The 15,110-nt window shown below is 49.0% G+C and overlaps 1 protein-coding gene across 1 annotated transcript; it reads left to right on the top strand.

Moving 5' to 3' along the window:
* The first annotated feature begins 10,862 nt into the window (after positions 1–10,862).
* GRIFIN (galectin-related inter-fiber protein) lies at positions 10,863–13,815 on the top strand. The gene is made up of 4 exons (XM_071761153.1): positions 10,863–10,890; positions 12,376–12,455; positions 12,539–12,701; positions 13,163–13,815. The coding sequence occupies exons 1-4, from the start codon at positions 10,879–10,881 to the stop codon at positions 13,325–13,327; spliced, it is 420 nt and encodes a 139-aa protein (XP_071617254.1). The 5' UTR covers positions 10,863–10,878; the 3' UTR covers positions 13,328–13,815.
* Positions 13,816–15,110: the final 1,295 nt, after the last annotated feature.

The raw sequence follows: 15,110 nt of genomic DNA, 5'->3' as shown, positions 1-15,110 counted from the left end.
ATGCTTGGAAAAAAAAAAAAAAAGGAGGGGGAAAAAAAAAAAAAGTAAAGGGCAGACTGCCACCAAGAGAAGAACTCAGCCCACGTGGGAAGAAAGGCTGGGATGGAGGTGTGCAGAATGGAGAGGCAAACTGAGGCAGAGGGTGCAAACTGGTCCATACACAAGCAGGATGGTCTGGCAGGGGGTAGCAGGAGGCCTTGCTGTGCTGAAGGGGCTTCTGGGGCACATTATGGGGCACAGAAGACAGCACATCCCTGGGCACTGCTTCCACTTGCAGGGGGTGGAAATAAATATTTCAGTGAAACCCAATTCCCTGGCACAAAGTGCAGCTGCTCCCAGAGCTCTCTGACACAGACCTTCCCAGGTGTGCACAAAACTGCTTGGGTTTTACTCCAAACGTGTGCCCAGACTACTAAGTTTAGTGGAAAGTGAAGCCACTTAAAGCTCCTCTTCCATCAGCCAGACACAGGATCCCCACCTCTTTAATTCAGAAGTCCCATCCCTAAGGCTGGCTGCAATAAACACTTAGCAACCCATAAAATGCACCCTCCTGAGTACATAGTCCCAGAGCCAAGGCCATGATAAGGGGTTCAAACACATCAGAGAGAGCCCAAAAGCAAAGGCACTTTAGGGACACCCTCCCTGTGGCCCACCTGTACAGTAAATGAGGGATGGGGCAGACTGTACCCATCCCTACAGCAGCCTTCCACATGTGTCTGCAGGGTGTGACAGAGACAGGAGAGGCTCTGTCCTGATGCTGTGCCAGTCATGGTGTCCCATGGGTGATACTCTTGGGTCCAGCATCCCTGTTTCAGCTTTTGATCCTGAAAAGATTCAGTCCAGGGGCACTGAGATGACATCAGCTCCCAAGCATGGGGCTGAGCCAGGCTGGGAGGGTTACCTGAGGGAATTGCCATTGGCAGAGTCCAGTATAATCATTTTATTTCATTTCCTCCCCCTTATTTTTTTTCATTCATTGTGGAATAACACATAAAACTCAGAAAATGTTATTCAAATATTTGTGAAATCAGGGCTGCCATGTTCAAGTCTGACAGCAGCTTCCTTGTGTCCTTTCTCCAAGCTGGGAAAGACCAACCCATCTCAAAAGAAAATACTTCCCTGACATGTTTACTTTCTTTCACAGCTTGTTTTCTCACCTGGATGGGAAAGCCTGAGGCTGCCAGTGGGGTTTAAATCCTGCCAGCCTGCTGCTGGTTGGCAAGTGGAGGTACCCATCACAGCATGCAAGAGTCCCTGATCATCTCCCCAATATCCCCTGCAGAAGTTCAGGATTTTCTGGCAGTCAGTGCAAGGGGATGGGCAGCCCCTGTCTGCCTGTCAATCCTTCAGATTATCTGAGTGTCCATTCCAGACCATAGTTGTGTCTCTTGATATCAACCCATTTTCCCTTATCCTGCTTTTGCCTGTTGGCCCAGGAAACCCCAGGAAACTCCCATCTCAACCTTGACGTTTAGGGATATCATGATTCATGAGCCAAAAAACTCTTCTATGTATAATGCTGAAACAAATAAAATTAACTTCCCCACCTTGTCTGAGTAGGCAACATTTCCAGTCCCTGAGTCACTTCTGGGGCTGTTTTCCTGGACACTCCCAATATGCCACCCTCCTCCTTGGCAAAGAGACACCAGAGCTGGGGACAACACTTTCCTTCCTCTCACCACACTGCCACAGCCAAGAAAACTTCCATCCTCATCCCACCACATCCAGGAATGGGGAATTGCCCTCCTGGCTGCTGTGTTGCACCAAGGACACAGAGTCATTGCAGTGCTTCCCAACCACTGGCCAAAATCTGATGGCCCTGGGAGTCTGGATTTCCTCTGAAGGACCACAGAAATATTTTTAGAAGTTGTCACACTAAAATAATTAAAAGCCATAGCTCTGCCATGGCTTTACTTCCCCAGAGAGAGAAGTTGTCCCATCCTATAAATACCACCTTCCCTTTTTCATTCTTACACTCTTTATGTGGTTGTACTAAAAGAGACAGTTTTGGCTTGCACCAAGCTCTATGATCTGGTTGTTCCATACCAGCCATTTACAAATGTTACTGAAGAATTCTGTATTTTTCACCAAACAGGTAAAACAGGGGAGGCTGAGAAAACAATTTCCGTGCAGACCCACTGGAAAGGCAACTGCAGGACTACAGTTCCCCAGGGCAGCCACATCTCCCAGCCCAGAGCCATCCCTGTTTGCCCTCCCATCAGGTGAGCAGGGATGGTTTTGTATCATTACCATTTCTCCATCTATCTAAGCAGCAGACTCTACTCCAGCTCCATTTGTTCCATGGCCAGATGCCAAGACAAACCACACAACCAAGGTTGCTGCATTGACAAGATCATCTTCATCAGCCCCATTCCTAGCCCTGTGGAAATGAAGGAATTAGCAGAGCTCTATTTTCATCATTTTCAGGGACTGGCATCAGTTACACTCCTCCTTTAATTAACTACATGTTGCTTTGTATAAAAGCCATCTCAGTATTTCAGCTGTGCTGGATGTCAAGCTGGCAGCCTCCAGATGACCCCAGGGGACTGCTTGCCCTTTCTGAAATTCAAACTTTTTTCTAGTCCTTCTTCCACCCAGAGACATAAGAGCAGAATTTGGGGCTGGGAGAGCAACCTGTCCCACAGAGCACAGGGCCACAGCCACTCATGAAGGCATCGCTGAGCCCACTGGTGGGACCTCCTCCAGGCATGGTCCCTGGGGAAGCAGAACCTGGGGTCTCACTGGGATTTTTCCAACTCTTCAAATCCTCACTCCACTCCCAAAGAAAAACTCAGCCCTTCCCAAGTGCCACTCTGGAGCATTAATCCTACAGGGTGCCTCTGTTTCCATGACCCTATTTCCACCCTCAGCGTTACTCTCCACTCCAGCTCTGTGAGCTTTTCCAGATGTTTTGGAAACAGTTTGGTAAAAAATAAAAAAAAAAAAAAAAACAAAGATAATTTCTTCCAGCAGCCAAAGCTAAAGGAAGAGGAGAAGGAGGAAGAGAATCAGAGGATGTGAGAAGCAGAGCCATGGTTGGATAATCTCTCCCTAGGCTATGATCCACATCAAGTAGAAAACAGGATTGATGAAGTGCTGAGGCAGGTCAGGGCTACCCCACATCACTCTTGGAGATGGAAGTTGAAACCCTGCAGCCCCTCTCCCTTCCCATCCGTGGGAGCTTCACCCCTGATAGTGATAGACAGGGACATCCCTCTGTCCCTGCTCCCCAGCCCTGAGGGGCTGGAAACTCACCAGGAGCCATGGCAGGAGCAGGGAATATGGATACAGCACACTCCAGAGATGCAGCTCTATCCTCAAGTCTCAAGAGTGTCTTGGCTTATTCTGAGCTGCTGCTGATGCAGCTTCAACCCCACTTCCCAGCTCTGTAGGAAGAAAAGACAAAAAAAAAAAAAAAAGCAGGAAAGCAGGAAAATTGCAAACAAGGTGTGGGGTTGAGACTTTCCTGGATTAAACCTTTCCAGGGCATGTGGCATCCCACCCCACAGTGCTTTTGCTGACAATTTATATCCCTTTCTCTTGCTGAAATCTTGCAAAAACAAATGCTTCATTTAGAAAGTGTCCCTTTATTCCCCACTGAAGTTCTCACACTCAGCTATAGCCATAACTATATAGAATCAAATTATATATAAATCCAGCACTAGCAATAGAGAAGGTCTGAATCAGCAGCCTGGATTCAGCCTCCACCCAAGTCAGGAGACACTGGAAGCTGGACCTGCCTTCAGACATTGTGGCTGGAGCCCATCTGCAGCTACAAAAGCCAAAATGAAAATAAAGAAGAAACCAAATAACGTGGCATCTCCTCGCCTTGACCACAGGCTCCCTGGGGCAGTGACTGTTTCTTATTTGTCTCAAGAAGAACAACTTGGCTGTCTGCAAATGAGGAGCTGGGTCAGGGAGATTCACTGTGGGAAGGGGCAGAGAGAAGCAAAGTTCCCAAGGGGGAACTGGGCAGCAGGAGAGGCAGAAACAAACATGACTTTAGGCAAGGCTACTATTCCCCTTCTTCATCCCCCAGCACCACTGTGTGCCCAAAATCTCCTCAAACCATGGTGCCAACCACCTCCTTGGCCTCCCCTGGTGCAGCCCCAGGCTCTGGGGGTCCCCTCCACAGGGAGGTCCTCTTGGTATCCAGCCCTGGATGGTGGCTCAGGAGGAGAAAGAAGGGGAGCCAGGTGAAGAAGATGTTGGGGATTTGGGTGATGGCACCTCCCAGCCCCTGAGCAGGTCAGGAACTGAGGGGTCTGGTAGGGAATTTGGACCTTTCCAACTTTAAAAGGGTCACCCTGGCCATGGGACAGGAGGAGCTGCAGTTTAGCAGCTCAGCTTGGGGCTCTGGGTTTAAGCCATCCTCGTCACATCAGGAAACAAACGCATTTGGTTCCCTAAATGGGAAGAGATTTTTTTTGTCATTGTCATTTTTCTAGTTTCAATCTTTGTCAGCAGCCCTTCCTCTTCCTCTCTGTTCTCCAAAATAGCAGAAAGCTGCATCTTCTTCCCCAGCTGCCTCTTGCAGGTTGCTGCAACAGCCACTGCCTCTCCCCCCAGCCACCAGCCCCGTGCAGAAGAGGTCAGAACCTTGGTACTTACACACAGAGCCCAGAGCAGGTCACCAAGCTGCAGCCCCTCCAGTGATGAGCTTCTGCCACCCTGCAGTTTTGGGGTAGTAAATAATTTGGTACAGAATGATAGATGCCCCTCAGAGACTAACCTCACCTGGGAAGCTTCTGGGAAACATTTCTGAGCTGGCAAGAGGGGGAGGCAAGGGGGGGATGGAGGAGGCTTTGACAACACTGATGTCATTCCCCAGGAAGCAGGAATTCAACATAAAAATGAGCAAGGAGTCTTCACATGTAACCCCCCACCTTCTGAGGCTCTGTCATTGCTTTAGCTCAGAGCCAGAGCCCCCCATGGGAGGACAGGCAGCAAACCCACTGAGTCTGAGGAGCCCGGCAAGGCCCAGCACCAGCTCTCCTCCTTCCCCATCAATCTCTGGGAAGAGGAAGGCAGATGTCTCCCTAGGGAGTTTGGAAGGTATCACCAAGGAGCAGGATACATCAGGTCCCTGTGTACACAACAGGGCAATAATTATTTATGATCAAATATTGGCTGTAGGAACCCCAAGCAAGAAACAACCCCCCATGCCGTGGTGCATGTTTACCTTTTGCTGGAGCCTCACAGCACTGAGCAGGGTGGTGGGTGAGGACCAGCACCAGCCATGCCTCAGACCCAGCACCCCTTTCCAGCTGGAGCCACTGGTGAGAACAATGGGATCTCCTTTGGCAAATTTTTACCACCTTCTCCTCAGGGAACTGAGGAAAAACAAATTACAGTTCCCAAAGCCTGGATGGATTTGGGAAATCCAGCCTTTGGGAAATTACAGTTCCCAAAGGATGGATAACAGCCCAGCAGGTACCAGCACAGCCTGGCTGCTGTGATGTTTGTGTTGTGTAAATTCCCTGAGCCAAGAAAGTAGGGGTAGATACAACCTGAGCTCAACTACTTGTTCTGCCTTCTCTTTCACCTCTGGAGGACCCTGGCTCAGTTTCTGGCTGTCCCTGGGAGAAGCAGTCAGTAAGGTGGCAGCAAACAGTGTCTGCCCAGGATGCCCATATAAGAACAAACTCAAGCTCCAGATCATAAACGAAACCCTCCTCTGTCATTTACTCATCTGACCTGGTGGTGCTGGAGCTGATAAAGTTGGCTTCCTTTTAAGTGGAGGCCAGTCATAAATAAAATAAACCAGGCGTGCTTTGTGTTCCCAGTGCCTTGCCTTTCATCTCTGCTCCTCAAAGCTGAGGGGAAAAGGAAGTCTTGAGCCCAAGGAGAAGCTGTGCTGGGGACAGCAGCAGCTCTGGGCTTGGCCTCAGCTGCACTTGTGCTGGTTTCTGGCAGGGTTGGGATTTGCCTTCCCCTTTCACCAGTGCAACACAAGGCAGAGATTCTTGTTCCAGTGAGCCACAGTCATGGCACTGCCTGGAACCAGATCCTTTCCTGACCTTTCCAGCCAACAAGCATAAAATCAGATCATACCCAATAGCTGGCCAAAGGGCTGTCTGGGGAAAAGACCTTTCCTTCCTCTCCTTCCCCAGCACCAGTGCCTAACTGGAAGGAAGGTGGGATATGCTAACAAGCAGCCAAAGAACTGAAAATCTGACAAATGCAGTGATTCTGGAAGCCACCAGGGCCAAGGCCATTCCCAAGGGCTTAGCAGCTCGTTAGCAGAGCTGACACCCCAAAGGAATATGAAGGGGCCATCAACACCACACCAGAGCCAGGCAGCATGTCCCAGGGGTGTCAGCTCCTCCTTGTCTCTCTTGCCAGGTGTGATATTTTTCTTTCCTTCCTCTCGAGTGAGCAATTTTAAGGCTGGGCAGCTGCAAGGGGCTCCATTTGGAGAGAAATTGAAGTCTCCTGAAAGGGGGTAGGAGAGGTGCAGGATGCAGAGCTGACCCCCCATCCCAGAGCAGCAGCAGGTGTTGCATCAGGCTCTTCTAGAATTCCACCCCTGCGTGATTTTTCTAAGATTATAATTTGTCACAGGGATTTGTCTGGAGTCTCCAGTGCTCTTCTGGTCGGTACCATAAAGTACTGAAGGTTGAGATTGCAGAAATATGGAGATACAATTGCCTGATGCACTGAGATTTAACTCAAAAGAACCCTATTTTTAAAATTTTATAAATATAAAGCATAAATTGATTTTTTTTTCCAGCACCAAACCTGAAGGAGTATTTGTACCATGGCTTTGAGATGGTCAGTGTCTGGATGCTGCTTGTAGACAGCAGTGTTGGAGAGATCCCAAAAGAGGTGTAGGGAACTCTCACAGAGTTGTAGATGTGGGAGAAAGGGAACAGGGGTGAGGTGGTGAAGCAATGTGCCAAGATCCTCCCTGGGGTAATGCATTCCCCAGGCAGCACGACTGGAGCAGAGGGCTGACTCCCCATTGCACAGAGGAGTTTTAGGAGTTCCCTGGAGGAACTGAAATGGCTGTGGAGGAGGTATAAATACCTTCAAGCAGCAGATAAGCAAGTCTGGAGAAGCAGACCTCATGCAGAGGCGTGTGCTGGGGAAATCACAGCCTTGATTTGGTCTGGAGGGGAAGACTCCAGGAGACCCATCTGGATTTGGGGTAACCCTAATTCACCATCCATGACAGAGCTGAGCCTGTCTGGAGCACACCACAGCCAGCAGGCAATGCCCAGGAGGCTCTGCTTGCACCCCAACTATTGTTTTGTGCTATGTTTTTGTTCTGTAAAGCCATTGTGCTAAAACAAAGAGCATGGGGTTTTAGGAAAGGCAGTGAGTCCCTCTGGCTCCAGAGGTGGAGGAAAAGGCCTTAGAGAGAGATGGAGGAGGGGATCGTGGTGCTCTTCCCAGCCAAGTCATGGCTGGTGGCTGGATGAGGATGCTCAAAGCAAGAAAAAGCAAAAGACTTCAAAATGACACCATTTGCAGCCTCATTGCTGTACCCACCATTTAAAAAAAATATTATTTCTTAAATGAATGTAGTAACCTTAATCTAAAATTCTTCCATGAGGCTGCAGGTCTGGTGACCCCTGGACTAGATCCAAGAGACTCTAGGCCTAAGGGTGATTCCAAGAGAAGCCCAGCTCTGGCTGCATCCCAGTGATGACAGCCCCTCTGGTATGGCCATTAAGTACCAAAGCAGCTTTGCAGATGTGAGTCCACTGGCCACACGTGGCTGTGGGCCAGGAGCACTGGGCTGGCTTGTTTGTTTTGGTGTATTTAAGGAAGGTGGGTTGCTGTGTGATCACAGACCTCCAGCAGGTACACGTTCTGAGGTTTGGTGGCTGCTACATGTGTGTGTGAGTACATATATAGGTGAATATTAATAGGAGATAAAGTACCTGGGGCAATATCCAAGGCACCATCCACATCAGAGCTCCTCTTCTCCAAGGTTGCCTCTTTCCTCCAAGAGGAAAACCTGAGCAGGCATCAGGAACTGGAGCATCCCTGTGGGTGAACCACAGAGCCTGGAAGCAAAATAAGGAAAAAAATTGGTGTATGGTGTGTGGAAAGCAGCACTGCCTTCAGCTCCGGGAAGTCCAGGCTGTGTGTGTGGGGACCTCTAGAGACAAATGGAAATAATCACAGGTCCAGACACTCACCCAGGTTAGTTCAGGGGAACTTAGCATGGAAAATCCCATGGGAAGCCCAGTGCTGAGCTCCTCACTGAGCCTGTCTGCCACACTGGGGGCAGCAGGAAAAAGACTTTGGGACAAACAACTACAAGCCATAGCCAGTAACAGCTTCAGGAAAGATGCAAAGTCTGTATGACCAAATGGCTGACAAATGCATAAGAAGGTCTGCTAATAAGTGATTTGATAAACACCAAGTGTCACACTAATGAAGATCCCCTGAAGTTACCAAACCAGCAGATTATCAGCTCCTTTCCTACACAGCCTCCTACCAGCCAAGAACACAACTGTCTTTTTATCAGGTGGTACATGATCTGTGTTCTTAAGGTTTTTTCCGAACTATCACCAAAGAGAGGGAAAAGTTATAGCATTAAGAGCTATACCAGTGCTACCAGCTACCCAATGCTGCCTCCAGCAGCTGAGATTTTAAAAGTATTTCCAGTCCCTTCCTCCTTGCTAAAGAGACAAATCCCTCGGTGGCTCCTGAGCAATGGCACAAGAGGCAGAAGGCAAATCAGTCAGTATTTGGGCATCATTCACGGGTGAAACACATTTGCATCTTTCTGCAACAACCTTTATTCCTCACACTGAGCTGCCAAGAGGAAGCAAAACCTTAGATTTCAGGAGGCACTGAGTATCCCAGAAGTTGTTGTCCCTAAAACTGGAACAATCCAATTTCCCCCTCCTTCCTTCAGTCCTTTCCCCTCACTCCAAACCTGCCTTCAGTTTTTTTTGTTCTCCTACAGGGCAGTCCTGGGGCTCCCAGTGCTGCTTGGCCTGATGCAGCTTTTTTTGCAGGCAGGGAGCAAATTCCATACCTGATAATGGTGGTGGCACCAGCAGAGGCTGCAGAGGGAGTTGGGATATGTCTCAGGATGTCACCCTGCCAGGACAGGCTGTGTGCACAGAGTTGTGGCAAGTGCTTGGTATTACTAGAAAAAAAAAAAAAAAAAAAAAAAATGTCTAAAGCAGCTTCTCCGGAAGTTCTCAAGGCTCGTGCTGGTTTCTGCACCATATGGGTGAGATGCAGCCTGTAGGCACAGAAAAGCCCCAGTATTTGTTCCACCACAGCTTTCTTGGCAAAGTCCTCTGCTATCCCACTGCACCCTACCTTGCCCTGCAGTGTCCTTCCCCAGTCCACTGATTTCATTAGCATAATTATGAGAAGCTTGGCACCATTATTTAGCTTGCAGATCACTCTTTTCCTGTGTGCAGGACTGCAGCACTGCCTGGTTTTGCCCACTACCATGGTGGGCATTTCAAAAGCATCCCCTTCTCCTCACAGTCCCTTGCACATGGTTAGCAGGAGGGATGGTGAAAACACATCCCTTGGGGGGTGAAAATACAACTTTGGGTTCAGGCCAAAAGTAAGGGAGACACTGATCTGAGAGGACAGTGTCCAGCATCCTACTGCAGCCTGAAAAGGGAATGGGTGAGATGTCCCTGGCCCTGTTACCATCACCTCAACACCTCCATCTCACAGCTCCCTGCACGTCCCGATGCTGCCACCTGTAGCACAGAGCTCTGAGCTCAGTGCCTGGAGAGCTGGGAGCTGAGTGAGGAGCCCACAGCAGAGCTCAGCTTCTCATGGTTTTGGTCTTATAGGAATCCAAAGAGGAAAATCCCAGCCTGGGACTTGTTTCTTTCAACCCCGAGAGAGACTGTTGGCTTCTATGTCCACTGGATTGGATTTTGAATCTTCTGCCAAGGGCACCAGAGCCTGGGATAGTAGTAGCTCTCATTCTGCTTATCTGCTGGAAATAAAATAAACACATGACATAGCATCAGCACTGCAGCCTAAAAAGTGAGGAGCTTGTAACCAGGAAAGCCATGGACCCCTGTAGGACCAGCCAAGGAGAACCACAGCCTCCTGTGCATGCAGGGATGGGCCCAGCATCTGGTTTTAATGCATTTACCCTGTAAAGAGACTGTGGGGATGCACAGACACTGCTCCCTTCCCCAGCTCCACCCCATGTTAGCACATGCTGATGGGCAGGATGAAAACTCCCATCACTGAAATTATTTTCATCAGGAAATATCAGACAAAGGCTCCCTCGCTCTGCTCCCAAATCCCTGTATTGTCCCCAGCAGAGGGGAAATGCAGGGCTGGGATGAGATGAGCTCAGCAAAGCAGCATCCCAAAGCCCAAAGCCCAAAGCCCTGGGGCACCATGAGGTGGAAAAGCAGCTGTGACAGAGCTGGCATCAGCTCATTTCTGACCCAAAAAGAGTGAGCAAAAAGGAAAACAGTGAAAAAGAAATCTCTGTTGATCAGGGTGAAGCTGAGCCTCTGTAGAAACCACCATTTCTCTTCTGCCACCTCCCTTCTCTCTAGACCTGGAACTCCCAGTATCTCCCCCACCTTTGGGAGTCTCCATCCTTCCTTCAAGCATCAAACACATCTCCCCCCCTGGATTACAGCCAGGATGGCTGTTCCTGCCCGGGGGCTCCATCACATCAGGGCTCAGGGGTGCCTGGCAGCACTGCCCTTTGTGCAGGCAGCATCAGGGCTGGATTAACCCTTCATGCATGAGTGGGCTGACCCTGCTGGACAGGCAGCAGGATTTGCTGCTCCCCAGCTGAAAAGGAGACCTCAGCTCACTGGGACTGTTAATCCCAGCTCACATGGGGCCCCTGCCCCTATATAGGCCCCTCTGAGCAGGCAGGCAGCAGGTCTGCAGCACGGGGGTGACAGCAGGATGGCACTGAGGGTAAGTCTGGGGACAGGAGGAGGAGGTGGCACAGCCCAGGCTGGCTGATGGGGGACAGTGCAGAGTTGAGGGGGGGGAGGGGTGCGGGTGGAAAATCAAGAAAAGTGGCAGAGATAAGGGCAAGAAAGGCAAGAGATCCTGCAAGACGTGAGGATGCTCATTGCTGTTTTGGTTTGGTCCTGGCTGTTGCAAAGCTGAGAGCTTCATGGGTTTTGTTTTATGGGGCAACAGGACAAGTTTTTCTTCAAGCTGGGCCAGGGCAATGCTGCCCTCATGGCAGCATTTCTAGTATGTAGGGTTTAAACTGAGACCAAAATAGGAGCTGTGCTTTACCACCCCTCTCCGCTGGGACAGCAGCAGCAAGGAAGGAATTTCTGCTTCCTCTGTACCTGGGGTGTCTTCTGTTGTAACAGTGACAAGCTGAGGGTCAAGGCAAGGCTAATCTGGGTGCTGCCATCACCACTCACTGTTTGAAACTTGACCATCAGCTCCTCCTTTCACAGCCAGGGACATGAGTGTGGTCAAAGCCCTTGAATGACAACGCAGAGGCTCCCCGAGCCACTGACCAAAAGCAGTCAGGCAGGAGTGCACTAAGTTGGCCATAGCCACGTCTCAGCTTCTGATCAAAACCAGGCATATCCCAAAAATGTGTTGAAAACCATAGCAGAGAAAGAAACAGGGCAGTGAAATTGCTGCAGGGAGAGAAAGCAAAGCATGGAGCTAGCAGTGGAGATGCCAAGGCTGAAGACTCCCAGCGTGAGCAATAAGTTTCAGAAAGAGGGATGCTCAAAAGTGAAAGATCGTTAGAGTTCTAAAAGAAGTGGGGTGAAATGGCAAGCAGCTCTTATTAAAATGAGTTATTTAATAAAATTATGAATTATTCAAAAAGGAACATTTTCCAGCTCAATTATGCAAGTTTAACCTTGAGGCTGGGGGGAGTGGGTGGAATGGAGGATCAGGCAGGAGCCTGTGGGAAGAGTCATGTAACCCTGAATAGGGTTGGGCTGGATGTCACCTTGCACTGATAATTCCTTGGCCAGTCCTTGTCCTTCACACCCTGTTTCAAAGCACCACAAAGTTTTCCAGTTTTGTACTGCCCAGGCAAGGAGAGCAGAGCATCTTCATGTCTTGCCAACAATTGAGGCATTCAGGTTTGGGATTGGGTTTTTTTGTTGTTGTTTATGTGTTTTGTTTGGTTGGTTGGTTTTTTTCTCCCTGATCCCACCCAGCTCTTTACAAAAGACCTTGGAGACAAAAAATCCCACCTCATCAAGTGGATGTTGTAGGAACTTAATTTCATAAATCTAGAGTCCCCAAGATTATTTAGGAGTGAGGAAAAAGGCAGGGACAGAGAATGTGCCTGGGTGGGAAGGGGGAAGAAAGGAGAAAAAAATAAGAGGGTGAGAAAGGAGAAGTGTGAGGAATGAGCAGGGCTGTGAACCTCTCCTGCCTTGCTATGCTTCACCATCACATCCTCCCTGGCAGTTTGAGGCCCTGTATCCCGAGGGGATGTGTCCTGGCTGGAGCGTCGTGGTCAAGGGCGAGACCAGTTCCCACACCAGCATGTAAGGACACACTCTGCTCCCAGTTCTCCTGAGCCAGCAGCATTGCTCCACGGCTCTCCATCATTTTTCTTTTGCTGTCTTAGGTTTGAAATTAATCTGCTCTGTGATCCTGGAGACCAAATTGCTCTCCACTTCAACCCTCGCTTCTCCAGCTCCAGAATTGTCTGCAACTCCTTCCTTGCCAACCACTGGGGGAAAGAAGAGGTCAATAGCACCTTCCCCTTTGAAGCAAAGGAGCCATTCCAGGTAACCCTGGGTCACTCCATGGGTGTCCTCAGGCAGGACAAGAGTGACCCAGCCAATATTGGGGTCCTCCTGAAGTATCTAGTTCTGCCTTTCCTGCCAGCACCATGCCCAGTAGCATCCCCTCTCTGGCTCAGCCTCCTCATAGTATCTCTATAGTACCCTGGTTTGCTGCTGATTTACATCCAACTCAGGCACAGACATGCAGAGCTACAGCAATAATACCTGGATGTTTGTGTGTTTGTTTTTTTTTCCAGTCGGTTTGTGCTGCCATGAAATGAACAACTAAGTTATTCCCTCCTTCTGCCCAAAAAGAGGGTGAGCAGACTGTGTGTCAGCTCTGGCAGGATTTGGGGTGGTTGTGGATTCCCATGCCCAGATCTGAACACTTGCTGACACAACAGCGGCAAGATCCACTGAGGATGTGTGGCCACGTGGTAAACCTAACACAGCCTCTCTTTCAGGTTGAAATCTACTCTGACCAGGACTATTTCCACATTTTCATTGATGAAAACAAAATCCTGCAGTACAAGCATCGGCAGAAGCAGCTTTCCTCCATCACCAAGCTGCAGATCCTCAATGATATTGCCATTTCTTCAGTGGAAATCATCAAACGAGGCCTTTACTAGAGACAATCTCACAGACCATTCCCCTTGGGGTCCTGATCCAGAGAGGGACCTCCCCTTCTCCACCCAGCAGATGTCATCACTGGCCAGGAAGGTAGCTACAGGTGTCCTTTTTGTGGCAGTGATGGTCATTCCTGTCACATGTCACTAACACAGCACCCAACCACGTTGCTAACTGTAGCCCAGATCACAAAACATCTCCTGTCTCTATGCCTTGGAGTGCACTATGGGCTCTGTAGGTTTTGTCTTTGCTGTTGGGCAGCCTGACAGAGAACTCCAGCATGTGGCAGTCTGCCTGGAATGGTCACACCTGAAATTATCCTCAAAACTGCATTTGCCTAAGAGCAGGGTGTGGGTTAGCACAAGTCTTCAGCTGGCCACATGGTAAAGGGGATGTAAAGGGTGTGGGTGTTAAGGATGGGAAAAGGTGTTTCTTTCCAGGAGCTGGGTAAAAATGCTCCTCTATTTGCCAATAAAATCACATCAAGAAATCCCTGCTGGAATGCCCCTCCCTGGGCAGATCAATTGAGTTATTCATCTCCTGCAAAGCTCCAGACCCAGCATGAGCAAGGGCTGGAGAACTGGGCAGGAGGACACAGACTGAGAGTTGCTTGGTTTGAGCACTGGGGAAATGCTGCCAGGTTGCTTTGGGAGTCCCATGCAGGTAAATCAGGGTGATAAGATTCAACTTGATAAACATTTTCAGAGATTTCTTTCAGCAATTGGGAGATGTTTGTTCAGCCTGAGTCCAGCTGCCACCCACTCCGGGCTTATTGGGCAAGTGATGTAGTGGGTCAGAAAAGGGGAAAGCTTAGAGACACATAAAAGCACCCAATCCCTTCATCATGCACCAGAAATGCAGCTGGACTCCACACAAAAGGATCTGAGGAAATCAGGCTCTAGAAATTATGATAAATTCAGAAGGAACAAAGTGCTGTTTTTTCTGTTATAGTTTCTGGCTTTTCTCTTTGCTTTCTTGTTTTCTTTTCTCCTTTCCAGTTCTCTTTCAAAATCAAAACAGTCCACTTGTTCCTTGCATCCTCTTCTCTTATCCACTCTCTTCCTTGGAGCTCAGCATATCTCTGACTCCTTAACCAGACCACAGCAGGCTAAAAGATTTTGGGTTTACTTTGTTTTAATCACATGCATCATAAGAAGCATAATGTCACAGCATGAAATCTGAACAGGAACTCACTCCAAAAATGCAATTACAGCTGCCCCCTAATCTCTCCTTTGTTCCTGAGACATAAGACAGACCATGTTTCTGATGCAAAGGCAAAGATGGTCCTGCCTTGCCAGGCCTTTCTGTCAAGGAGAAATCACTTGGTAAGAAGTCAGTCCTTGCCTCTGAGTGGGATCTCTCAAGGTCACAGCTTGGCTTCAGCCTTTCCCCAATGATTAAATTGGCCATTTTCAACTCTTCCCTCTATAATCTCAAGGATTTAGGAAGAGATGACCACATAGCCAACCACAACAGAGAATGCCACAAAGTTGACATTTATGAGGCTGCTAAAAAGTTTATAATGTTGTTTTTTCCAGACCATAAAAAACACTAACTGGAAGCCATCCTGTCCATGGGGCAAAGAGTGTAATGGGAACCCAAAATGGTTCCCAGCAGTACCTGCTCCCCTGTCTTGTTACCAAGTCAGGAAAGGTTGGAGATGATGAGACTACCTATGGTCTGGAATAAATCCATCACCACCAGGACAAGAGGGTCATCCCAAATTCTGGTTATCAAGTTGTAACTCAGGAGTTCAACAAACTTTACCCTTATGGCCATCCCTCC

This window comes from Heliangelus exortis, chromosome 17 (assembly GCF_036169615.1).
Source record: "Heliangelus exortis chromosome 17, bHelExo1.hap1, whole genome shotgun sequence".
Classification (NCBI taxonomy): domain Eukaryota; kingdom Metazoa; phylum Chordata; class Aves; order Apodiformes; family Trochilidae; genus Heliangelus; species Heliangelus exortis.
Note: the sequence above shows the minus strand (reverse complement) of the source record. Positions and strands in the feature narration are given on the sequence as shown.